General features: G+C 42.8%; 1 protein-coding gene and 1 pseudogene across 8 annotated transcripts in view; both read right to left on the reverse strand.

The window, feature by feature from the left end:
* The window catches only part of SLMAP (sarcolemma associated protein), a 301,840-nt gene that overhangs the window by 85,239 nt on the left and 189,011 nt on the right, over window positions 1-27,590 (reverse strand). For 5 of the 7 annotated variants that reach the window (XM_082265559.1, XM_082265556.1, XM_082265557.1 and 2 more), the window contains 3 exons: window positions 21,573-21,710; window positions 8,077-8,245; window positions 7,941-7,991 (listed from right to left, as the gene is read on the reverse strand). In XM_082265559.1, the coding sequence (XP_082121685.1) occupies window positions 7,941-7,991; window positions 8,077-8,245; window positions 21,573-21,710 (358 nt within the window). The remainder of the gene's footprint in view (window positions 1-7,940; window positions 7,992-8,076; window positions 8,246-21,572; window positions 21,711-27,590) is intronic. The other 2 variants (XM_082265558.1, XM_082265562.1) reach the window with 1 other exon arrangement.
* On the reverse strand, window positions 23,523-25,029 carry LOC309561631 (alpha-actinin-4-like; annotated as a pseudogene). The gene has a single exon. The product of its transcript is annotated as an alpha-actinin-4-like (transcript).

The following is a 27,590-nucleotide window of genomic DNA, read 5'->3' on the forward strand; positions in this document are numbered from 1 at the left end:
AGTAAGTCGATTCCAGGTTTATTTTTTCACCATTGCTGAGAAAATGAAACAAGGTATCTGCCACCATATAATTTTCCTATGTTTCATAAATCTGTCCCAGCAGGTCTGTAAAAAAGAGAACTTTAAGTATACAATGAGCACAGCCTTTAACCTCCTGTTACAGGACAGCTGCAAAAAAAATAAGGCCGCAAAATGACATCACAAACTCATTAATCTTCACATCAATGTGTAAACATGGAAAAAAAAAAACCCAGTTGCAATTTTCCAGATGTTTTTAGGAAACAAATGTCCTCACTTAACCCAACGTCGTTATTCAAGTAGATGAGTGTATACATGCTTTCGATTTTTTTAATGTATGTTGCTACAAAGATTTAAGAGATTTGAGTTGAATGTACAGCAACACCTAGTAACCTGATAGTTACATTTTTCTATGAAAACAAATGAACACCAGTACCCGATGAGCTAGGCGTACTTTATATTGTTTGATTTACTTTTCAGTGAAATGGTCAGACATTTAAATGTTTTCAAAAGTATGGGTCTTACTTATAAAGAGACACCACAATAGGTTGTAATCACAATGGGTCCCAAACCTTTTGTAATGGCTGGATAACTGGGTTAGAGCAATTCTTGTGGGATGTTCCCAGTCTGCAAGTGTTCAGGACCTACCAAAATTGGTCCAAGGAAAGAAAACCAGTGAACCGCCAGCAGGGTCATCGGTGACCAAGGCTCATTGATGCAGGTGGGGAGCAAAGGCTGGCCTGTGTATTACGATCAAAAAGAAGAGCTACTGTAGCTCAAATTGCTGAAAATGTTAATGCTGGTTCCGAAAGAAAAGAAAGGTGTCAGAACACGCAGTTTGTTGCATACGGGGCTGTATAGCCACAGACCGGTCAGGGTGCCTATGCTGACCCGTGATGCCAGCCAAAAATGCCTACAATGGACTTATAGACATGTGGGCATCAGAACTGGACCATGGAGCAAGGTGGTCTGATCTGATGAACCAGATTTTCTTTTACATCATGTTGATGGCCAGGTACGTGTATGTTGCTTACCTGGGGAAGAGATACAACCAGGATGGACTATGGGAAGATGACCTCCTGGTGGAGGCAGTGATCTGTTACTGACAGCTTGGTGACAGATATCACAGAACGCCTTCAGAGGTCTAGTGGAGTCCGTGACTCAAAAGGTCAGGGCCGTTTTGGTGGCAAAAGTGGGACTTATTCACTTTTAGGTGGGTGGTCATATGGCTATGGCTGATCAGGGCATGCATTAAAAATCATACCTAGGTGAGTAAAGATACACTAAAAGATCTACCAATTTGTTTCCGGCTAGAGGCTCAAAGTGTTGAAGTCACTGATGGTTAGAGAACTAGCCTTTTCAGAAATGTAGGCCTTTATTTTCTTGGCACAGATTTCTTTTAAAGCCTAACTTTAGGTTTACTATGAGTTTAAAAAGTTTGTTGGGACCAAGCTGGTCTAACTAAACTATTTCCTTAAAGTGATATTAAAGTATTGTATTTTTTTAGTTTAAAAATAACAAACATGTTACACTTACCTGCTCTGTGCAGTGGTTTTGCACAGAGCAGCCCAGACCCTCCTCTTCTCGGGTCCCTCGCTGGCCCCTCCTCCCTGCTCAATGCCCCCACAGCAAGCAGCCGCCACAGCGGCCCAGCCCCCTCTATCTCCTCACTGGCTCACTGTGTCTCAGCCAATCAGGAGGGAGAGTCCCGGACAGCCGAGAGACTCGTGCAACATCGCTGGATCAAGACGGGCCTAAGGTATTGGGGGGGGGGGGGGACTGCTGCACACTGAATGCATAGAATGCATTAAGATAGTGCAAGAGAAGTGTTGAGTATTTTAATTAAAGCATCTTTTTATTTTTTATCAATTTAATTTTCTTAAAAATTAAAAAAGGGGTACAGAGTTGGGCTTCAAGCTGCACACAGAAGGGGAATTGAGAAGATCCCACTATCAAGATGTGCTTTTACATTTTTTGAAAGCAATTTTTTTAAATGGTAACAAGCATCTGATAGTTTAAAACAAATATTAAATTATAAACGGGTGGGGGCATGGCTTGGCGCATGGAGCGGTGAGTCGCACATCACCTCAGCTCCCGATCCTCACGGCCTCACAGGGCTGATTACAGTGGGGGATCCAGCTTCCACTGGCCTCTATGGGGAAAGGCCAGCTCAAGGAGCACAGGGGTTCCAGCGGAGGCCACTCAGGAGGGAATCCCAGGAGGTTTTTCAAGGATCGTTGGCTGCAGCACAGAGGCGGCCTGAATCCAAGATGGCGCTGACACCTCCTTCACCAGCCCGCTCTCACTCTGCACTGGAGCCACAGGTGAGCTAACAGGATGGACATGACTCCCTTGAGGTCCTGGGTTACTCCCTTAGACGCTCCTAGGACAGGGGTCTTCAAACTTTGGCCCTCCAGTTGTTCAGGAACTACAATTCCCATCACGCCTAGCCATGTCTGTGAATGTCAGAGTTTGGCAATGCCTCATGGGCCTTGTAGTTCAACAGCTTGAGGGCCGTAGTTTGAAGATCCCTGGTCTAGGAGTTATTCCCCACACATCCCTGGGCTCTGCTGATGGATGTGACATAGAATCCCAGCACATCTATATGAAAACCCTCCCCACTAAAACAGACTTTGAGCATTATGTTAAAAGGATAGAAAAAAAACATACAATCAGGAGATATCTGAACTGAAACAAGATATTGAGGTCAGATTTGAGGATATTGAAAACGCTACGGAAGACTTGCGCAGTGTGGTTCAGTCCCACGAAGAAATCCTCAACTCCCACACTGTCATGCTCCAACAACGGCAATTTTCATCAACCTTGGAGACCTGCCAGCCTTCCTCAGCACCCTGGAGCTCCCGCAAGTTGCTATACCTGATTGGCCCCTCACCTCTACCACCCCAGGCTTGCCCTTTACCCCTCTGTGACATAACAGGGCCACAAACGCAGAAGCAGATCACCCTCCTCATAAGGCACCGAATGACTGACACAGGCCTGGGAACCATCCAACGGATTACCTACCCACAGGATTCTGTCCTGTCTTGAATTGAAGTTGGGATCCCCACACCCAGGAAGTTTGAATGACATGACTGTTACTCAAAACCCCCCATCTTGTACCCACCAAGGCATTCCAGGGACATTCTCCTACCACCCGCGGAAACTATAATGGCCTATGTACTTAGGTCCACGGATATGCCCCATTGTGAGCCCCTGCTCATACACTCTCCAGTATTAACATCCTCTACCGCTGATATTATCAAGTACCTAACCCCATCAGGGGGGAGTTTTTCTTTTGTTTTTTTTTCACTCTGTGGGCTGGGGGACTCGGGAGCCAGTGCCCCGTGTGTCTTCCGCGTACCCCCCCCCCCCCCCCCCACCGGCTGCTCAGTGCTGGACAATGCACTGTTTTTTGTTTAGCCACATTTCCCTACATCTAGCTTTGTATGCTGTTATTACTGTTGCTGTTATGGAGCCACCTAGTGGCCACGTTGAGTACTTAAATCTATGTGAATCAATACATTTTTTGTTTCGGTCTCCATTAGTTCCCTCCTACGTGTCATGCCTCCTATTGGGCCCCGGTTGGGACCTGGAGACAGGGAATCCAGATGGTACATCCTTCCCCCCCCCTCTCTCCCTCTACTTCAACCCCCACCTCCCTCTTTGCTTCCCCACTCTCCCCCCCCTCTCTTTTCAACCAGGGTATATGGAACCAGATGTAACCCATGACCTCATTTGTTCCTCTCCACCCACCTCCTGCATTATGGCTGGTGACATAACAGTTCCAAGCCCGTTGAGTATGTCCTCTTATAACTGCAGAAGGTTCAACACACCAGAGAAGCGGAGCCAGATCCTATACCACCTCCACAAGATGCAATCTGACATTCTCCTTCAGGAGATGGATTTTTGCACGGGTTCCATACCACCTATACGCAATCGATACTACACCACTTGGTTCCATAGCTCCAAACCTCAGTCCAAGTCCAAAGGTGTATCAATTTCTTTTCACAAATCCTTTAACCCCGAGGTTCTGGATACCCTTGTAGACAAGGAGGGATGATACGTCTTCCTTAAATTGAAATCTAATGTTTTTATCTTTAGTGGCCAATATCTACTCCCCTAAGAACAGGCTCGGTTCATCTCTACCATTCTCACCAGACTCTCATCAATTGTAGGCCCATGCTACATTGTAGGTGGTGACTTCAATAATCGCCCTTGTCCCCTTCGGTTAACACCTCTTCAGGTAAGTCATCTGTTTCCACCGCCTCACTTACAAGCATTAAAATCACTCCGACACTAATCACCTCGTTGATGTCTGGCACATTCAGCACCCCACGGAAAGTACTACAGCCACTACTCAGTGGCCCACAATACATATGGTGGCTGGATTACTTCCTTGTCTCCCAATCCCTGCTAGATGCTTCCCTACAAACCTTCATAGGCCACCTTCTTTGGTCTGACCATGCCCCAGTCCACCTGAAGATCGCACAACCCCCGGCCGCCGGTAAGGGTACGTCCAGGCGTCTTAACGATAACCTCCTCAAGGATTCTGTCTGCTTGGCAGAGGTCACTAAAACCATCCAACATTTTATCTCGGACCACGCCACGGATACCACTGCCCCCCTCATACAATGGGGGCCCCTAAAATGTGTCGTTAGAAGTGCACATATTTAGCAGGGCTCCCGAATGAAAAAGATCAGAACAGATGAAATCCGCCGCTTACTCGCCACCATAGCCCTCACAAAATAGACCCAGAACCCTCTATGTATGTCACCCTGTCCAACGCCTGTCGAGACTTGGCTACTGGACTCTCACCCCTTGATTGCCCGCGACAAAGCAAGCAAAGCAGTATTCTCGGCCAACTTCTAGCAAGGACCCTACAACCCAGACCTCCTTGCCACCCCATTCCGTTCATCACAGACCCCACACATGGCAAACAATAATACAGGCGGCATCTCCTCTTTCCAACAATATTATTCACAACTTACCACCCACTGTACCCATAAACACACTCGCTTCACGGCTTGTAGGCCTATATCTCTGAAACTGCGCTCCCTACGATTGACTCAACAGATGCTTTGGACTTAGATAAACAACTCTCCGAGTCTGAATTCTTGGGCGCCATCAGGGATTAAAGATAGGAATATGCCCTGGCCCCGATGGGATTACCCCCAGATTTTACAAGATCTGTGCACCCCCTCCTAACCCCAATAATTACCAGAGCCTTTAACTCAATCGATGACATCCTTTCCCCTTCTAAAGGCCTGTTATCAGCTTACATATCCATTCTCCCAAAACCTGGCAAAAACCCCTCACAACGCAGCAGTTATCGCCCAATATCCCTGTTGAACATTGATATCAAACTCTTTGCAAAGATACTGGCCAACCGCCTTTCCCCACTTCTACCTGGGGTCATACATAAGTACCAAGTTGGTTTCGTCCCAGGTTGTAAAGCAAGGGACAATACGACCAAAACAATACATCTTGCTTCTACATAAAACGCCATGGCCTGAATGCATGCCTCCTGTCATTCGACGCTGAAAAGGCATTCGAGAGTCAATTGCCAATTTCTCCACCTCTCTCTGAAGCAATTGGGTTTAGGAGCCACTTTCATCACAAAGGAGATGTTCCTCTATTCTCACCCTACCGCCTCTGTCCTTGTGAATGGCACCTCATCTGACCAGTTTTGCATCTCTAATGGCACTCGCCAAGGGTGTCCCCTCTCCCCCCCTACTATTGGTTATTGTACTAGAACACTTGGCGTGTGCAATTCGCCAGAATAAATCTATTCAGGGTATCCCCACCCCATCTTATAACCATAAAATCTCCTTATATGCAGATGCCCTCCTGGTTTATTTACAACCACACACCTCACTCCCCTCCCTATTCCAAGAATTTAAAAGATTTGGGTCTTTCAGTAACTGAATTCAAAGTTAACATCTCCAAGACAGAAGCCCTTAATGTGTCCCTGCCAGAAACCACAATGTCCATATTCCATACCAACTTTTCTTTCCAATGGCAATCTAAGGGCATCTCGTATCTGGGGATTACAATCCCTACTAACCTATCCAATTTATACACTATCAATTATACCCCCCTTTTATCCCGGATTAGGAAGGACTTGGAGTCATAGGGAAACTCCTCACTGCCTTTGTTGGGACGTATTAACACCTTAAAAATGGATACCCTACCGAAATTACTCTAGCTCTTCCAAACAATTCCCATCACAGTCCCCAAAACATTCTTTACCTCTCTACAGTACCTTTCTATCCGCTTTATCTGGGACTGGGGCCTTTCGAGGGTCAAATATAAATTACTTACCATCCCAAAGCTCCAGGGAGGGGCGGGCGCCCAAGACTTCAAGCTCTACCATAAAGCCACAATTATGGCACGTATTATCGAATGGTTTCCCTGTCCATTCACAAAGGCCTCAGTCATGGTCGAACAAGATCACCAGTTGACCTTCGAGCCCTCTTGTGGGGATACAACCGAGAACTCCCCCGTCTGCACTCAGATTATGGTAAAAAGGGGGCAATGCTCTATCTACGCTTTCATCTGACGCTTCACTTACACCATTATTTGACAACCCAGACCCCCCCCCCTCCCCCGGTAATGATGCCCCCTCGGTGGGCACATTCACCTGCGACTCTTGGCCAGTTGCACATAGCTTCGTGCACCCTCGACTGGGTACCCCTGTTGCCCCTAAAGGAGTGTCAGACTGGCTTACCTCCCTCCACCTATCACCCTGCTCCAAGCACCTATTGCTCTCGTCCAACATACACCGACCATACACAGAGTTTGAAAGGCTGTGCTCCCTCCGTGAAAAACCCAGACATCTCCTATCTTCCCTATATTGCCTAATGCAGGCACTCATTCAAACGGATTTACCCACATACACCAAGATATGGTCTAAGGATCTGGGTAGGGAATTTACCTGGACAGAATGGCTGGCCTCATTTTCACATATAAGTCCTCCATATCATGCTACTCCCAGGAGAAGAACTTCAAAATAATATCACGGTGATACAGGGACCCATCAACATTGCACAAAATCTTTCCATCCACCCTAGACACGTGCTGGCATTGCAACCGGGCGACTGGATCCTATCTACACATCTGGTGGGAATGTGAGAGGATTCGACCCTTCTGGACTCTGGTATTCAACGTCTATAATAAAATCTGTGATGACACTAACACCCACCACAGCAATTGCTCTCCTCTCAATGCTGCCTGGCTCTGGGCCTGCCCAAAAGTTGTCTCCATCATGAACGACATTATGCGTATGGAGGAGATTGAGGAGATGCTAGCTCAAGATAACACTTGCTAAATGCATGGCCTCATGGCTCGTTTGGATCCGCTCCTTTTCTTTGGACTCGCTTAAAGATATACTCTCTCCCCTACGAACAAATGCTCTTCCTACCCAACATTGACCCAGATAACAGGGGGCCTACACATGGCTTCTCCTGGGTCCATTCACCATAGATCATTCCCTATTCCTGGAATGACGCATTCTTCAATATCCCCCTCTCCCCCCTTTCCTCCTACTCTCCTTTCCATTCCTCTCTTACCTCCTACCCACGCTGTACGTCTTACTCCTCTCCCCAGAACCGCTCACTGATTATATAAAAAATGTTGGTTTTTGTCGTCTCGATTTTAACTGTCAACCTTCAGGGCCTGTGCCGCATCGTCCTCGATTCTAGCTTAGGATTGTATTGACGGCTCTCGAGATAGCCATGATAGTTGACCCGATGCTATCCCTCTGTCTATTTACTACTTAATTGAATTGTCTTTAATGCATAAACTGTAATGAGTTGACTTGCTGACCATAAAAACATTTTAACCCCTAAATTATAAACTGAGGTATTTTAAAAGGTCCCAATGTAGCACCAACAACTTTGTTCCTATCTACACATAGCACTTACCCAAACTGTTGTGATCCTTATGTGTTTTCTCCTGAAGCTGTTCTAAGCGTACTGCAAGCAGAATTCCAAAAATAAAAAAAAAAGCCAAACCAAAAAAAAAAAATCTAAAAGCAAAAAGCTCAGTCTGGGAGCTCACCTTGTAACGCAGTGAGACGCTCGTTGGTGAAGTCATTGTCCGCCTGTAAGGCCTCAATTTTTGCTTGGAGTTCCTGCTCCTTCTCCTCCATTTCATCAATCTTTAGTTGTAATTCTTTCTTCTCTGCGAGCCCTTTTTGCTGTATTTCATCTTGTCGTCCTTCAGCTGCCTGTGAAGAGGAAGTGTTACAACTGACTGAAACCTCATTATTTGTCAGATATAGGATAAACTGCAGTCTGAAAATAAAACTTATTGACTACTCAAAATGACACACAATAGTAAGTGCTACAGATACACAACTGATCAACTCTACAGGGATCTGAAGCGGAGGTCACATAAAATATTTTAATTCTTTATATAACACTAAATTGGTGTTCAACATAATGGTCCTAGCATAGTCATACATATCTTTACATACAGGAAAAACAGGTTTAAAGGGTAACTCCACTTTTGTGGGAAAACATTAAGTATGGTACATAAAAAAATAAAGCATAAGCAATTGGTACAGAAGCCATGTAATAATTTAATGGTTTTAAAACTACCTTTCCAATCTGCAGCTGCCATAATTTTCTGTAAAATTCCCTGCAATATGGGAACTTGGAGGAGTTCTGTACACCACTGGTTTACAGAAAGCCCCTTGAAATTTTCCTCAATGTGTGATTGGTGCACTGATTTTCTCAGAAGACTGCTCTAAGATATGCAAGATTTTAGGCACCTCTGCAGTAGGAATCTCAGTTCCTAAAGGTTAAATTCCTCTAAAGCACATGTCAAACGCAAGGCCTGTGGACGAAATCAGGCCCACCAGGCCATTTCATGTGGCCTTCACGCCTCTCCTGTACTTGTGGTACCCACCTTGTTTCGTGAGCAGTAGAGGACAACAGAACGCCTCCACCACAGGGATGTGCAATTGTCACATGCAGTTCCGGGCGCTGGCTAGGTGTTTTTATTTTTACACGCAGCCCCTTTAGCCTGGATTCACACATTTGTCTGCTGCAACTGCAAATATTTTGGTTTCTGTAGGATTTCAGTACAGGTGGGATTTTGCTGGCTTGCTCTCTCTTAACTGCCTCCTATTGACTACAATGCAAAAATAGCCTCCAATTTTCTTCTTTATTTTTTTTTTACACAATTTTATTAGCAGTATAAATATTCCTAAAAAAGAAAATAGGAGATTGCGTCTGGAAAAAGGACCCAAAGGCAATACTGTCCTCATTTTTATGCCAACTGTCTAACCATAGGAGTGGTCTATTTAATGCTATGTAAATGCGGGGCCTTTTACGTCGGCAAGACAAAGAGGCCCTTCTTTCAATGCATCAAAGATCATGTAAATCTAATTGCGAAGAAGGGAATGGAAACCCCAATCAGCCACCATATTGGCCTTTACCATAATTATGATTTATCATACATTCGCTTCTTTGTATTAGAGCACATACTCATTCATGAAAGAGTAGAAGAAGTTGATTGTCTCCTCCTCCAACGTGAATCCAAGTGGATTTTTTTCCCTTGGAAGTACGAAATCTCCAGGCCTCAAACTTTCAAACCCTATTTGTAATGCTAATAGATACATGGGGCTATAGTACAAAGAGACATGTGTATTTTGTATTCCATCCTAGGAACACCCCACAACCCTATTCAGCAGTGAAACTATTGTATGTAAATTTGTAATAAATTCAAACTCTTGTTTCAGCTCGGATGCACCTCTTAATATTTGCCATTTTTTGATTATTTTTGAATATTTCCCTGTTTCTTTTCCCCCCTTTTGCGGATCTTCACTTTGGGGTTTTTTGTGATTGGGCAACTGTACGGACGCCCACGTGCCTTTTGATGGAAGGTCCCATTAATAGGAAGGTCCATCTACTTGCGCCTAAATTACTACTCATTCTTACTTTCTAGTTTTCCTTTCCTCCCACTTCCCCTTTTTTCTTTATAATATTTTTCTATTTTTTTTTTTTAATTTGTCTTATTTTATTTATTTTTTCCCTATATATATATATATATATATATATATATATATATATATATATATATATATATATATATATATATATATATATATATATATATTCCCCCCCCTTTTTCCCCCCTTGATTTCATTTATTATTCTATTAATATTTTTTTCTTTATTTTTGCCCCACTTTTTATTACTTTCTTCCCATATTTTATTTTCATTTATTTTTGTCCGATTTTATTTTGGTCTGTTTCTTCTGATTAGTATTCATTCTGGTTTCTTTCTGGTTTCCCCATCTGGCCCGGTTATCTTTTCCTCTCCTTCCATTCCCTGGTATGTGTGTCATTACTTGGAGTGTCCGCGGGGCGTCCTGACTTTCTTCACCGGGACGCCACAAATAGGTTAGCTAGTAGCCAGTAGTTCCAGTGTCGAAGAGGGCGCCGCCATACACTGACATCCCTCCTGCAGCTCATTATGTTGTAATTATATATGGTGTACTGAGGTAAACAGATTTAACTTATCCATTCCAGTCCTGGAATTCTCTTTAAAGCTCACCCATGGGATATCTTTGAACTCCCCTAAAAATTGTTTCCTCTACGTTTGTATGTATGTGTGTGTTAATGCACATTAATGTGAATGTGTACGTCTGTATATACAAGGTTCTTTGTGCCAATCCATATTAATTTAATACTCCTCCTGCAGTTGACCTATTAACCCTATGTGTGCGCCCCTTAATCCGTTTTATAACCAACTTAATGTATGGTACTATATTGAAAGGGAATCCTACCTGACCTAGTTTGTTCTTTATTATATTTTTCTTTAGGTTTTGAATTTTTTTCTCCCTTTTTTGGGGGGGGATTTTTGTATTTTCCTTTTTTGTATATTTGTAGATTGCATATATGTATAGCACAATTAAAGACATAGGAGGTAGAATGTTAAATTATATTGTTACTTATATATGTGTCTCTTATTGTAGAAGTAGCTCAGAAATGATCCCCTGAGGAAACCGTTTTGGTGAAATATGTTGGGATTGCTACTCCAGGATACCAATACAGATACATTTTGCTTCTGAATTGAGTGTATATGCAGCTCATAAATTGATTTTAATATCATGTGTGTATTATACGTCTTTCACATATGTGTTATTTTAAGTAGAACAATAAAATTTTGTATAATTTTAAAAAAATCTTTGTTTATTGGCACCTTAAACATCCCCAACCCAATGTTCTCCTTCTCCATGATTTATGGGTGGTTTAGGTTTTTTTTCCTATTCCTAAAAAGACTAACAGAAGGAGCAAAAATAAAAAAAGTTTGCAAGTTATTTTAAAGGAAATCGGACAGTTGAAATATTTTTTCTTATTTAGCACTGTACAATGCTTTTTTTATATATTTAAAAGCACATCTGCCTAATAAAAAAAAAACATTACCCTTAATATTTTTATCAGGACAAGTAGATTGTCACAAGAACAAGTAGATTGGGACCCTAATTTAGTAACTTGGACAAGTAGTTTTTTTTTTTTTTTTTTTAATTTCCACACCTCTGCACAAGATCCTGCACTTCTCCATGCAGCTGCAGGACCCCCTTGTTTCCTCCTCCCCTGGTCTCTGCATTCAGCCCTTCTATGGTCCTCCTCCAGTCCCTGCACTTTCTGCTTCCCAGCTCTGACCTAGCGCTTCTTCCTGGCACTCCATAAAGTGTACCTCACATGCCTATGGCTGTCACAGGGATGTGTATATATATATATATATATATATATATATATATATATATATATATATATATTTTACACACACACACATTCTAATTATTTAAAAAAAATAATGTACAGTGCCCCCATGCTCTCGTGCCAGTGCACAAAGGTAAACGTGTGCATCAGTCCCAAAAGCACACAAACCGCGATTGTCCCACACATGTGAGGTATCACCACAAACGTCAGATCATGGGCAGTAAGTCTAGCACTAGACCTTCTTTGTACATCTGAAGCGGTAATCTGTAAGGGCTCTTAAAGCATCGCCTACGAATAAGTAATATATATATATATATATATATATATATATATATATATATATATATATATATATATACACACACATATATATTTGGGGATCCTAATAAATTTTTTAGCAAACCAAAAAAAATATAACAGATTTGTACATGTAAACAAAAAGTGCCAGAATATGCCTGGTCTTTAAGAGGTAAAGTAGAAATTTGGGATATACAATACCACACCTTATAAATGCTGCCTTCCCACTGCTCCCTAGTGTGCTGCATACATTTTGAACATAAATTGTTATTTAAATGGCTTTTTTTTTCCATGCAAAGCTCATTCTCTAGTGTTATATGCAGAGCTGACAATAGGTCTAAATTCCATAGAACAGTGCCATCACCCAACAGTGTCCACTACTCTAGGCATGGTCGAAGTGAGGTAGAGAGATTTCCCTCCTACCAGCTGCATATCACAGGAGGAGATGGAATGGAGCGGTGCAATCATATGATCGTATAGAAGAGGAAAAAGGGAAAAAGTTTCAAATTGCGATTTATTCTAAAATGTATGCAACCCAATGGGGAGCCACAGGGAGGCAGTGTTTAAAATGAGTTTTGCTGTACAGCCCAAACATCTACTTTAGACATTTCTGTAAAATCAATGTTTTTCTGTACTTGCAGGGTCTTTAAGAAGATAAAACATGTGCAAATGTGCATGCATTGCAGAGACGAACAGCACTGTGTAAACGTTTTACACAGGTGTGAAAAAATGCTGTAAATTAAAGCAGAGTACCACCCAAAAGTGGAACTTCCGCTTATATGCCACCACCCCCCCCCCCCTCCGATGCACCATTTGGCACCTTTGAGGGGGGGGGGGGGAAGAACGGGTACCTGTTTTTGATAAGTACCCTTCCCCAATGCCGGAGACAGCACCACGACACTGTCCCTCGGAAGTTCGGCCCCCCTCCTCCACCGCGCCAATTGAAAAAGCGCAGCGTGCATAGAGCATGTGCAGTAGTGAACCAGCTGTGCAGTCGAAAGGCTTCAATGCTGTGTTCCCTTACCCTGAAAGGCGGCAGCAGCACCCAAGAGCTGACATCGGGTGCCGACATCGTGGGAACTCTGGACAGGCAAGTTCTATTATTTAAAACTCAGCAGCTACAGTATTTGTAGCTGCTGACTTATTTTTTTTCCTGGGGGGTGGAGGAACTGGTCTAAGAATGCTTTCAGAAATAGAAGTAAAAATAGTTTTTTTATCAAATAAAATAGAAAAGTAAATGAACAGAAGAGAAATACAAAATCATATGAATATTTGCCTTTAAAACAGCATCAATTCTTCTAGGTACACATTACGCAAGTTTTTGAAGGAATTCAGCAGGTAGGTTGTTACAAACATCTTGGAGAGCTAACCACTGATCTTCTGTGGATGTAGGCTGCCTCATCTCTCAGTCTCTTCATGTAATCCCAGACAGACTTGATGTTGAGATCAGGGCCAATCAATCACTTTAAGGACTCGTTCTACTTTACGCTGAAGATAGTTAATAGCATTGGCTGAACGTTTGGGGTTGTTGTACTGCTTCAGAATAAGTTAGGGGCTAATCACAAGCCTCCCTGATGGTATGGAATGATGGATAAAGATCTGCCTGCATTTCTCAGCATTTGGGATACCACTGATCTTGACCAAATTTCCAAATCCATTTACAGAAGTGCAGTCCAAAACTTGCAAGGAACCTCCACCCTGCTATACTGTTGCATGCACACACTCATTGTACCTCTCTCCAGCCCTTCAGCAAACTGCCTACTGCTACAGACAATTAAAATAAATTTTGACTCTCAGTCCAGAACACCTGCTGCCATTTTTCTGCTCCACCCTTTGTTTTTGTACATAGTTGAATCACTAAGCCATGTTTCCACATCAGAGATATGGCTTTTTGGTCTGCAGTTCATCTATGAAGACCACCTCTGGCCAGACTTCTCTGGACAATAGATGGGTGTACTTGGGTCCCACTGGTTCCAGCCATTTCTGTGCTGATGGCAATGCCGAACATCATCTGATGTCAAAGAGATGTAAGCATGAGGTGTCGCATCCTCTGCATTAGGTTTCCTTTCCTCAACAGAACAAAGGTGTCCTCAATGCTAGGCCCAAATGTATTCTGCAGCAGGACAACTATTTCAAATATACAGCCAATGTCATTAATAACCATTTTCAGTTTTCTGAAGAATGAGAAGTCCTGGAAGCGATGGTTTGGCCCCACAAAGCCCTGATATCATCGAGTCTGTCTGGGATTACATGGAGACAGAAAGATTTGAGGCAGCCTACATCCACAGAAGATCTGCGGTTAGTTATCCAAAAAGTCTCAAACAACTTACCTGCCAAGTTCCTTCAAAAACTGTGTGCCAGTGTACCTAGAAGAACTGATGCTGTTTTGGAGACAAAGAATAGTCACAACAAATATTGATTTGATTTAGATTTTTCTTCTAATTCACTTTGCATTTTGTAAACTGATAAAAATAAACAATTCAAATATATATTTTTAAAAGCATTCTTACAGGCAGCTATACAGAATTTCTTCATACCTGCCCAAAACTTTTGCACATTACTGTACATCACATTTTTTGCCTTGACATGCCCTTTAGTGATTTCTGAAAAAAATACTAGTGCTTTGAGCCTGAAAGGAGTTGTAAAGTCAGGAAGGTTTTTTATCGTAATGCATTAAGATAAAACGCCTTGTGTGTAGCAGCCATCCCCAGCCCTCCTAATACTTACCTGTGCCACCCTCTCTGTCCAGCGATGTCCACGAGTCCTTCGGCCATCCTGGGACTCTCCCTCCTGATTGGCTGAGATACAGCTACGGCACCATTGGCTCCAGCGGCTATCAGTCAGTGAGCCATTTAGGAGAGAAAGGAGGCGGGGCCAAACATCAGCTCCGTGTCTGAATGGACAAACGGAGCTGCAGCTCGGCTCAAGTGCTCCCATAGCAAGCTGCTTGCTGTGGGGGCTCTCAATAGGAGGAAGGAGCAAGAACAAGGGACCCGAGAAGAGGAGGATCCGGGCTGCTCTGTTCAAAACCAACTGCACAGAGGAGGCAAGTATAACATGTTTGTTATTTAAAAAAAAAAATGCAACTTTACAATCACTTGTAGGCTTTATATCTTATAGTGCAAGCTTCCCCCACAAGTCATCAGCTGGACAGCGCCAACCTAAAAGAAATTGCTGCCTGTAGATGGAAGCCTCCACACAAAGGCAAAGTGTAGAACAAAGAAATGCAAGTCAGTAATAGGAAAAAGATCACTTGCATGAATCCTATACACAATACTAGGGACTAGTCCTCTGCCTTCTGCTTTCCTTTTTGGTCCATCTCTAAATTATCACTAAATCCTAATACAATAGATCACAATTACTAATCATGCAAGAGTTTTTTAATTAAGCTCAGAGGGGAAAGGGTACATAGCACAGGTGCTAAGCTATAATTACCCTTCTACATAGTAAAGTGTAAGCTGATCACTCTTCATTTGTAAAGGAAACTCTCAGAGGGTGGCTTCTAACCTCCAGGCTCCATTATGGTGACCCTACAAGATTCACTGTCACAAGTGATATATGCAGCTGAACTGTTCAGATCCATTTCTGAATATCCGGGTCTATGGGCTGAGAGGGAGGACATATCCTTTAGTGAATAAAAGGCCTCACTACATTATCTGGAAATTAACCTTAATATTGAAGCTAAAAGTTTCTAATTAAAAAAGCATCAGTATATACAAATAAGGCAGCCAGCCACCCACAAATGCATTGCCAATTCAAGGGTCTTACAGGACAATGAACCATGAACTTACCATGGCCCATATGGCAAATGTGCAATACTAAACCTTTCCTCAACCACTCTAAATCCATCTAATGCAGCTGTGCTTCGGCACCTACTTTAATTAAGCCCCGGTTCACACTTGTGCATGTGCGGGGTTCGCATGTAATGTCGGAGCGCACTGCTCCGACATTAAATGCGATCGGCTGTGCGGTGCGAGTTTAGCCATACACTTTGTATGGCTAAATTCGCACCGCAGCCGCACCAAACATGCACAGGGACCCTTTTTGGAAGCCGCATCAGGATCGGATCGCACAGCGGTTCACACTTGTGCGATCCGATCCTGTGCGAACTGCACGATCGCACTGCGATATGCGATCAAACTGGGGGTGTCGTTAAGATTACATTGACACCCCCAGCGTATCGCATATGGCAGTGTGAACTGCCGGGGGTGCGTGTGCGATGCGGGAACAGGCTGCGGATTCGCAGCCTTCCCGCACTCGCATAAGTGTGAACCGGGGCTCATAATGCTCTATTTAATTATGTTAATTACTTAGATATGGACATATAGCACACAACACATAGATGTGATATTAGGGCTGCAACTAACGATTATTTTTATAATAGATTTGTTAGCTGATTATGGTTTTGATTAACTGGAATAACCTTAAACGCAAAATGCTGCAAAAATGCACTATGTGATTTACTGCAGCTTCTCCATTGGAGTCTATTATGCCAAAAAAAAAAACACACTTTTGAGCTGAAAAAAGTCCTTGACCCTTTCCAAATACGCAGCGGCTGAAAAAAAGCATAGATGTGACCGTGTCCCATAGGAAACCATGTTAAATGCACTGTAGTGTGTTTCTGCAAAAAGAACCTAAAAACACATAGGTGTGAAACAGGCCTAAGACGTTTAGTAGCAGCAGCATGCTTTTTTTGTATCTCCCTGCACAAAGTCTTTAAAGTGATTTTTTGTTTTCTTATTTTAAAACAACAAACATGATATACTTACCTGCTCTGTGTAATGTTTTTTTCCCTGCTTCTGGCGTCCCCCACCAATGCTTATGGCTCCTCCTGCCTTCAGAGTGCCCCAATAGCAAGCTGCAAAATATAGTATAGGGTTCCCCTATAGCAGGGGTGGGGAACCTACAGCCCGTGGGCCGTAGTCATCTGGTCTGGCCCCCATGCAGCTGAGTCTATGTCTCTCAGCTGATCTGTCAGAACAGAGCCGATGCTTCCTGTATAGTTCCGGCTCCGTTCTGACAGTCTGAGTGAGTCACAGGCGGAGTGATATCAAAGCACTCCGCCTATGACCAATACAGGAAAAATCGCATCTTCCTCCAGCGCAGTGCCGCTTCACTTCTAGCCAGCATTTTCCACCAGCAGCACACACAGCAGTACCAGGCAGAGCCAGCAGTACCAGCCAGAGCCAGCAGTACCCACAGCGGTACCAGCCAGAGCCAGCAGTACCCACAGCGGTACCAGCCAGAGCCAGCAGTACCCACAGCGGTACCAGCCAGAGCCAGCAGTACCCACAGCAGTACCAGCCAGAGCCAGCAGTACCCAAAGCAGAACCAGCAGTACCCACAGCAGAACCAGCCAGCAGTACCCACAGCAATACCAGCCAGCAGTACCCACAGTAGTACCAGCCTGAGCCAGCAGTACCAGCCAGAGCCAGCAGTACCCACAACACAGTACCAGCCTGAGCCAGCAGTACCCACAGCAGTACCAGCCAGCAGTACCAACAGCACAGTACCAGCCTGAGTCTGCAGTAACCACATTAGTAGCAGCTTGAGCCAGCAGTACCTCCAGCACAGTACCAGCCTGCATCAGCAGCAACCACAGTAATACAAACCTGAGTCAGCAGTACCAGTCAGCAGTACCAGCCTCAGCCAGCAGTACCAGCATTACCAGCTGTACCCACCAGCAGTACCCGCCAGCAGTTCTTTTCAAAACTTACCACCACAAAGTGTCGACTGCGCTGCAGACTGACCAACGCAAACCTGGAAAACCAGTTGCGAGTAGCAACATCAACACCAGCTAACATCACACACCTCACCAAAGAGAAGCAGTTGCAGCCATCACATTAGGGGTGAGTTAATTAAATCTTTGACCAAATATAACTGGCACATTTTTAAGTTGATAATTTTGTACGCCCCCCCCCCCCAAATAATTTTATAAATACCCAAACGGCCCTTGGCAGAAAAAAAGGTTCCCCTCCCTTGCCCTATAGCAAGGTAAAAAAACAAAAAGAAAAAAAAACTTCTGCCTTCTGAACTCCCTTTCTGCCCAGGACTAAATGTCCCATGAGACATTGCTCCTCACACATTCACAAGTTCTCATGCACTTGCTGATATGTATGGGTGGTGTATTGAGCTGTATGTGTGCTGTACTGCGTCTTCTGACATGTATGGATGGTGTACTGAGCTGTATGTGTGCTTGATTGTATTTCCTGATATGTAAACAAATAATGCATTCTGTTTGTAGACCAACTAATCAGCTGACCAACTCATGGACTATGAAAATAGTTGAAAACTATTTTCATAATCGATTAGATGTCAATTAATCGATTAGTTGTTTCAGCCATAATATCTATGCTTCAGAAACTAGTCAGCATACAAATATGAGAGCTGCCATTTATACCCTGGAACAAGCATACAATGGATATAAAGTCTACACACCCCTGTTAAATGTCAGGTTTCTGGGATGCAAAAAAAAAAAAAAACGAGACAAAGCTAAATCATTTCAAAATTTTTTCCATTTAATATGACCTAAAAGACTGTAAAAAATAAAATTGTAGTTTCATAAGTGTGCATGCCCTCTAATAACTGGGGATGTCGCTGTGTTCAGAATAAAGCAATCACATTCAAACTCATGTTAAATAGGAGTAGGTCTTTCCTGACATTTTCTTAGTCGCATCCAACAGCAAAAGCCATGGTACACCAAGAGCTTCCAAAGAATCAGAGGGATCTCATTGTTAAAAGGTATCAGTCAGGAGAAGGGTACAAAAGATTTTCCAAGGCATTAGATATACCATGGAACACAGTGAAGATAGTCATTATCAAGTGGAGAAAATATGGCACACAACAGTGACATTACCAAGAACTGGACGGCCCTCCAAAATTGATAAAAGGACGAGAAGAAAACTGGTCAGGAAGTCTGCCAAGAGCCTACAGCAACATTAAACATATCTGGCAAGTACTGGCTGTGTGGTACATGTGACAACAATCTCCCGTATTCTTCATATGTCTGGGCAATGGGGTAGAGTGGCAAGACGGAAACCTTTTCTTAGGAGTCTGGCTAAATTTAGCAAAAACACATCTGAAGTCTCCCAAAATCATGTGGGAAAATGTGTTCTAGTCTGATGAAACCAAGGATGAACTTTTTGGCCACAATTCCAAAAAATATGTTTGGCGCAAAAACAACACTGCACATCACCAAAAGAACTCCATACCCACAGTGAAGCATGGTGGTGGCAGCATCATGCTTTGGGGCTGTTTTTCTTCAGCTGGAACAGGGGCCTTAGTCAAGGTAGAGGGAATTGGAAACCATTTCAAATACCAGTCAATATTGGCACAAAACCTTTAGGCTCCTGCTAGAAAGCTGAACATGAACTTAATCTTTCAGCATGACAACGACCCAAAGCATACATCCAAATCAACAAAGGAATGGCTTCATCAGAAGATCAACATTTTGGAATGGCCCAGCCAGAGCCCAGACCAGAATCCGATTAAAAATCTGTGGGGTGATCAGAAGAGGGCTGTGCACAAGAGATGCCCTTGCAATCTGACAGATTTAGAGTGTTTTGCAAAGAAGAGTGGGCAAATATTGCCAAGTCAAGCTGTACCATGCTGATAGACTCATACCCAAAAAGACTGAGTGCTGTAACAAAATCAAAAGGCGCTTCAACAAAGTATTAGTTTAAAGGTGTGTACAGTTATGTAACCATATTTTAGTTTTTATTTTTACTTCCCTCCACCTAAAAGATTTCAGTTTGTTGTTCAACTGAGTTGTACAGTTTATAGGTCACATTAAAGGTGGAAAAAGATCTGAAATTATTTATCTTGGTCTCTTTTTTTTTTACATGACGGAAACCTGACATTTTAACAGGGGTGTGTAGACTCTTTATATCCACTTTACACATTGGGCGCGCATTCTTTACTGGCTGCATGCTTGTTCTAGGGTCAGTGATTCACTAGCTAGTCAAGTCAGATTTGAGAGGGCACCTTTACAATTGGTCAGCTGCTCCCATGTTTCTATCCTCATAGCTTACCTTCATGTTAAGTCTGTGCTTGTAAACATACGGCTATCATTTCCATTGCACTGCTATAGAACACATTCAGATATTAAAATCAGTTCTTGTGGAATCAAATAAGAAATCAACTGTGAAATTAATCTGAATTGTTCTATTAAAATGGGTAAAGGCTCAATGATTTTTACCTTCATGCATTCTATGCATGAGTATAAAAAAACCTTCTCTGTGCATTGGCTTCCCCTGCTGTCAATCACAGCCAGTGAGCCAATGAGAGAGAGGGGACGGGAATGAGACGCAGCTCTGTGTGTGACTAGACACACAGAGCAGTGGATCAGGAGCAAGCGGCTTGCTCTGGGGGTCCTTAGCAGGAGGAAGGGGCCTGGAGCACAGGCAGGGGACCTAAGAAGAGGAGGATTCGGGCTGTTCTGTGCAAAACTACTACACAGAAGGCAAGTATGACAGGCTTTTTTTTTTTTTTTTAAAGTGGAACCTTTAATTAAATCACTTTAAGTCACCCAGATCAGTCTTACCTGCCATAGCTTCTCAGTATTTGAACATCAAAAGCAATCTCAGATTTTACACTTAATGTAACCTACAAAATGTTTGTTTCACTTATTTACATAAAATGGCACTCTATAAAAAAAATGTTTGTGTTTTGACAGGCTTTAGAGGACATAGTAGTAGTAGTACACTGAGGCATTTCTGTGATTTTCATGTAAATTTACTTAATAAACTAAGGTTTAAACATACTGTGCATGTTCAACTAGTAAGCAATAGATACCCATCCATGGGGTCACCCCCTATCCAGTCAAGCAGACCACACTCAACCACACTGACATCAGATTGTTATACTATATTGTTAAAAGTTTGTGGACACCTGGTCAGCAAACCTATAAAGTGTTAGACGTGTCATTCTAAAACCATGGGCATTAATTAGGAATCATTCTATCGCGTTTGCAGTTATGTAATGCTTTCCACACAGTTTTAAAGTGTGTTATGTAGGAGCATTTTTTAAGTCAGTCACTGATGTTGGATGAGAAGATCGGTCTCAATCAGTGCTTTAATTAATTTCAGAGGTATTTGAATTCAAGAGGTCAGGACTCCGGGCAGGCTACTTGAGTCCCTCCACACCAAACTTTTCAAACCATGTCTTTAAGAAGTTGGCATTGTGTAAGGTCAGGTCATGCTGGACCAGAAAAGAACCTTCCCCAAATTGCTGCCAAAAGGATGGAAGCATACATTTGTATAAAAAGGTCTCCAAATGCTGAATCCTGAATATAGCCCTTCATTGGAAACTGAACTAAATAATTTGGAAGGGAGTCCATATACTTATGGCCATATGATGTATATCCAAAAGGGAATGACGACCAGTTTAAGTTGCACCAGTGTAATCTCAAGTTATTTGTCTAGGTAGTGGTGCAGCAGAAATGTGCAGGAAAAGAGAAGATTGTCCATATTAATTTCTAAAAAAAATATTCCAAGTTTCAAGCATTTAGAATACATGGTAAATACCTTTAGTTTGTCAGCAAGATCTTTAATTTCATTTACTGCCCCATTGTATTTGTTGGCCAGTTCTCGCAGTTCCTCTTGTGTGCGTTCGTTCATCTCCTTCAGATGGGTACATTCATCTTCTGTGTTACTCAAACTTCTCTGCAATTATCAAACAAAACATTATGTTCCGCAGTTATAATATTTTACTCACAATTTACTATTTCCCTTACAAACTTTAATATTTTGAATGAGGCAGGGTTTCCATCACACAGGCCACTATTCACTAAAAGCCGGTGGGATTCAAACCCCATCCATCCAATGGTCTACTTTGGCAATAATGCCTTTGTCTCAAAGCAGTGCTGGACATACAGTATATAAGAGACAACTAAACCCTTACTCTAGGTTGAATGCCAAGCAAGCTGCTAAAACACTGTATGCATAAGGGATCCATCTTTCCTACCAAACGATTTGTAATTCTGTTCAGCTGGTCACCCCTGCAGTAGCAGCAAAGTTTGGTCAAGAACAAAATCCCGGCCTCCTTGTCAAATAATGAAGGGGATAATGCACACTCATTAGGTCAGGCCCCTGTTCCTGTCAGCATGTTTATAGTAAGCACACATCTTCTACAGCAGAGCCCAATTAGCTAAGAGTGCCTGTGACCCCCATATTGATGTTAAGGGGATTACAGGAGGGGGGGGGATATTAAAATAATTCAGGTACGTACACTAATTCCTTCAACAAAATGCTTAAAGTTTTTGTACTGCACTTTATTTTATTTTTTATAAAGATTACTTTTATTGTTCCGTAAAGAGTTGGAGGAGGTGCAGGAAAGATGGAAAAAGATGCTGCCCCCTGACATTTCTCCTGGTGGGCTGCTGGCATAAAAAGATGACAAAGAATGTTACAGACTTTGTGGTAAATATCAGCAACCTTTATTTAGAAGACAAGAAAAAAAAAACTGCAAATATAAATTTATATCATAAATCCCCCTAAATTAACTAAATAGTAACCCTCCAAAAGTTATATTATATTTATATATATATTTTTTTGGGTCCTTAGGGAAAAATAATCTTGACAGGGCCAGAAAAGCAACAAAGAAAGAAAAATAGAGCATTCTCATGATGTGATTGGAAGTTCAGGAATGTAGAAAAGGGGATGTATAGAAAGGAAAATAAGTCTGTCACCAAAATAATATGCAAATCGTAGAATGTAATGATACATCATGTGTTTTGGTCCCCAGGGGCGACAGAATGCAATAGGAATGTCAGTCAAGTGTCCGGATTCTTTACCTATATTTTAAATACCTTAAAACATGGTTGTTAAAAAAAAAAAAAAAAAAAAAGTGTTAAGACGCGATTCCCCTTGGCTTGTAGTGGGTTATTGTAACTGATCTTGTATAATACCAGCTGCCTCTGATAAGCAGAAAAAAAAATATAAAAGGTGCACCCCTCTGGAAATATGTGATAAATTAGCTGGGGAAGGTGAAGCAACCCCCTATTAATGGATCCCTTCCCTGCCTGCAGTGTGGAGCCCTATATGTTGTGATGTTGCTAAAACAAGATGGCACAATGAAACTGTGCTGAACAAGGTAAGGACAGAAACAGGAATGGTTAGGAAACCTGTGTGGCAGAGGCTAGGACCAGGCACCTCATACAGGAGTTTTAAAGACCAGGAACAAATAACCCAAGAGAGGGAGGGAGGGGTCTGTGGAGAATCTGTACAGGGTGTAATATATGAAAGGACACCCAGAAGTGCAGTCTATGTGCCAGAGGTGTATGGAAGCACCCCTGCCCCTTTGCCGTTGCATAGAAAGCTTTGCAGAGGGGGGAAGAGTAGTGGTCCTGCAGCTTCTGCTCTGCCTTCTCCTCCCTCCTTGCACATGGAATGATGAGCTCATTTGAGTTCCTCCCTCTCTCCCCTGATAGGGAGATTCCAGTAAAGCCCAGCATCATCTAGCCCCCCTCTAGCCGCACCAGAGATTCACCTATTTAGTATTAGAGGCATTAGTAGCTGATGGAGGGCAGTAGGGCAGTGTTGATCTCTTTCCCAATCATGCTCACAGGTCACCCTCACCATACAATGCAGTATAAAAGGACATGTAATACAGAGCTCCAGGCACAGCATCAGGACCATGGTAGGGTGCCATACAAGAGATGCAGTATTCTGCCTGGTCTGGTGGAATCTCCTGATGAAGCTCTGCTGCTGTCATGAAATTCTTGTCTCCAGAATGGACCTTAAAAGATGCAATAACTTGGTCCGCAGTATCCGTGTCTGTGGTCTCCCTTGACAAAGTTGATGAAAGCTTGGAAGGTTACCATGCCTGAATTGTTGGGATCAACGCTTGCCATGATGCCATTAAATTCTGCACCACCCTGTCTGTCATTTACCACATCATAGCCCAGAATGATTAGACAAGCTTTGAATTCTTCAGGTCCCAGAGCACCTGTATGGTCTGTCAAAGTGGTTGAAGGATGCCCTGAACTCATGCATTTGTTCCTGACTGATGCCCTTAGCATCCCGTGTTAGAATTTGATTCTGAACATCATTGATGGTTCTAGCAATGGTGGTGAGGAGATGTTCCCAGCTGACACAAATGTGCTCCATGGTGTAGTTGGTGTACTTCTTATCAAAGATCAGGGCTTCCTGAATGAGCTGGTGCTGTTTCTCCAGTCTGTCTATGTTAGGCTTGTGGTTTAGAATGCTCTGTTCGCACTGCTTTAGATGGCTCATCTGGTCCTCCAGAGTACCATACATTTCAATGGCAAACCTTCCAATCTCCTCCATCTTACTCTGGATCCATGGACCCTCTCCACATTAGCTAGGCTAGCGAACTCCAGACGTAAGCGCTCGGACTGTTGCTGGTCATGCTCTGCCTTCAAAGCATTGTCTCTCTTGGGGACAAGCTGTTGTACCTTCTCCCATTTGAAATGAATGATTTCTGGCTTAACTGTGGTATAGAGGTTTCCACTGGCCAACCGAATGTGGTTATAATAAGCAATCTTTTGGACCGGCCACTGGATGTCAAGAATGGCTTCTCTCACGGTCTGCATCTGGCAGAGTGAACTTAAACTGGTCATGGGCTGTGATTAGGCCATCAACTTTAACAGTGTGTACAATAAATATGTCCTGCAGATCCTCCATGGCCCCCTCCAACCAGTTATTAAACAGCTCCGCCCTCTTGGCATACTCCAGGTTCATCTGGTAAATGGTCTACAAATGCTTTTCGGTTTGCTCTAAAGGCTTCTCATCTGAGGTGTGTCAGTCAATCCAGGACATCCCACTGGTCACAAATAGTTTGGCAACGTGCGTTTACACTGAGGGAGTCGTAATAGTCGTGTTCATTCAGCTTCTGTGCAATGGCAGCAATTTGCTCCACTCTATCCTGATGGGCTGTCAGGTCACTCTCAAAGGCCTCGTGTTTTCGGATCAGAGCCTTGATTACTGCACATTTCTTAAATAGCCTCCTGGAGACTGGCATTTCAAAGCTATAAGCTACCTATCACAGGGAATATATTCAAATTGAAAATGCAATAATCCTTTAAAGAGATGTCACTAAGAAACAGAAAAAACACACAAGATAAGAAAAATCTAGATAATGTGCTTATTTAATTTTCAGTTATTAAAGCGACCCAAAGTGGAAAAACTCACAATAAGCCAGCTTCGCCCATTTATTTAATTGCAGCTACGACCCTGAACTACTTTCCTAGAACAGTCTCCCTACATATCTAGGCCCTAATTTTTCTGACACTTCCACTTCTTCATGGAAGCTGGGAGCACTTTCTGCATGGGGCAGAGGCACTTATTTAATGCTTGTCCTTTGCCTCAGCGAAAGACACTATGCTTAGCTGATGGGGAAAGTATAGATCTTAACCACTTGCCTACTGGGCACTTTCACCCCCCTTCCCCCCCCCCCCAGGCCAATTTTCAGCGCTGTCACACTTTGAATGACAATTGCACGGTTATGCAATGCTGTACCCAAATGAAATTTTTATTATTTTTTTCACACAAATACTGCTTTCTTTTGGCGGTATTTAAGCGCTGCGTAAACTGTCGGCGCTATATAAATACTATATAATAATAACCGTTTTTTTTTTTTTTTACTAGAAAAAAAACAGACCAAAAATTTTGAAGAAAAAAAAAAGTTTTTTTTAGTTTCTGTCAGTAAGCTTTGTATACAAGTATTTTTTCTCCTTCACTGATGTGTGCTGATAAGGCGGCTCTGATAAACAGGCACTGACTGGCATCACTAACAGGCACTTATTGGGGTCACTGATGGCCACTGCTGAGGCTTTACTGTAATCAGGGTACCGATCAGTGCCCTGATTACCTGTCCTGGACACCTCTTCGAGGAGGAGCCGCTGATCAGCTCTCCTAGCCACACACTGACAGCGTGAGGCGAGGAGCACCAATAAACGGCACTTCCTCATTTACATGTGACCGGCTGTGATTGGACACAGCCGATCACATGGGTAAAGAGCGCCATCATTAGCTCTTTAATAAGATCCGGGTCACGCTGTGTCCTAGGCGCGTTCTGGGGCGCCATCATATTATGTCATCCCAGAACATGAGCCGCCGCACCGCTCCGCCTTCATTTGCCGGGGGGGGGGGGGGGAGATGGAAGTGGTTAAGTCTGAACCCCTATCTCATATGCATGTTACCATAACACAGGCAATATTAAGGAGCTAGATGTGAAAGGTACAAAACATCTAGCATCAGAATGCTCCTTATACGTGTGGTCACTGGGAAGAGCCACACCCCTGAAGTCAAACCTATGATGAAACGCGTAGAAAGGCACCCAATGAAACGTCACCACACATAGCAGCCACCAGCTGGAAGGAACTAGTCGACAATAGGACTGCTGCACCTTTTGGGATTGTGATAGCTGTTAATTTTAATCAAAATGTGAGCGCTTTCTCAATTAATAATTTTTGTATAAAGATTTACTGCGCTATGGGATTTGTATTTTATTTTATGTGTCCCTATGGACTGGGGGAAGTGAAGTTCAAGCAGAGCCATGAGTCAGTACTGTTCCATCAATTATTGCAAATCTTTTTGGGGTTTATTCCCTAAAGCAGTGGTCCCCAACTCCAGTCCTCGGGGCCCACTAACAGGCCAGGTTTGCAAGATAACTAAACTACATCACAGGTGATCTAATTTGCTGCTCAGTGATTGCAGTATTCTAGTCTGCATTTCCCCAAGGTAATACTTAAAATCTGGCCTGTTAGTGGGCCCCAAGGACCGGAGTTAAGGACCACTGCTCTAAAGCACTATTGGATTTTCAGTCGTTTTGCACAGTTTTAGACTTTTTATTTTTCTCAACACTTAAGCACTTCTTTTAGAAAAGACAGATTTTTATGCATGTTTATTTTTACAATTTATTGATTATTGTGTTTTTGTGATAGCACTGCGTGTGTAAAAGTTTGTAAAAGGTTTTGTGACCATTACCTGTGCAAGCAGCTGTCCTTTTCTTTTTCTCTTTTTATTCAAAAATTATTTTAAATCTACTGCAGAATTTCACATGCTTGCATTGGGAAGAATTGCCCCCTTACAGAGAGCTGAAAAGAATAAAGTTGTCAGTGGGAACTAATCTGAGTGGCAGAAATTGCTCACTGCTCAAGGAACCCCCTAGCAACCTATGGAGGAACCCTGGTTGAGAAACCCTGGGGTAGACCAATCTCTGATTAAACTTATTCTAGCAGAGCTAGGAACTAAATGCAGGAATGATATAAAGCTACACTTCAATTAACCATTTTTAATTTAAGCTCAATCAAAGGAGCAGAACATATCTGCTGAATGGCTCTAGCTTTCTTTTAAGTATATCTGTTAAGTTGGCTGCTCCATATGGTTACTTGCATTTTCTGAATGGTTTTAAACCTGAAGCTGTGGGAACTCACAGTCAAGAGTTCCCTGGTTTCTAGAATTACGCTTCATAGTTCTAAGGGATAGTGTATCAATCATGTGTTGGGTGACAAAGGGCAGCTATTCCACCCAAAAGCACTGTGGTATGCCTGCTGAATCGAGCTTCACCTACTTATAGCT

The sequence above is a fragment of the Pelophylax lessonae genome, assembly GCF_965119305.1.
Source record: "Pelophylax lessonae genome assembly, chromosome: 8".
Taxonomy (NCBI): domain Eukaryota; kingdom Metazoa; phylum Chordata; class Amphibia; order Anura; family Ranidae; genus Pelophylax; species Pelophylax lessonae.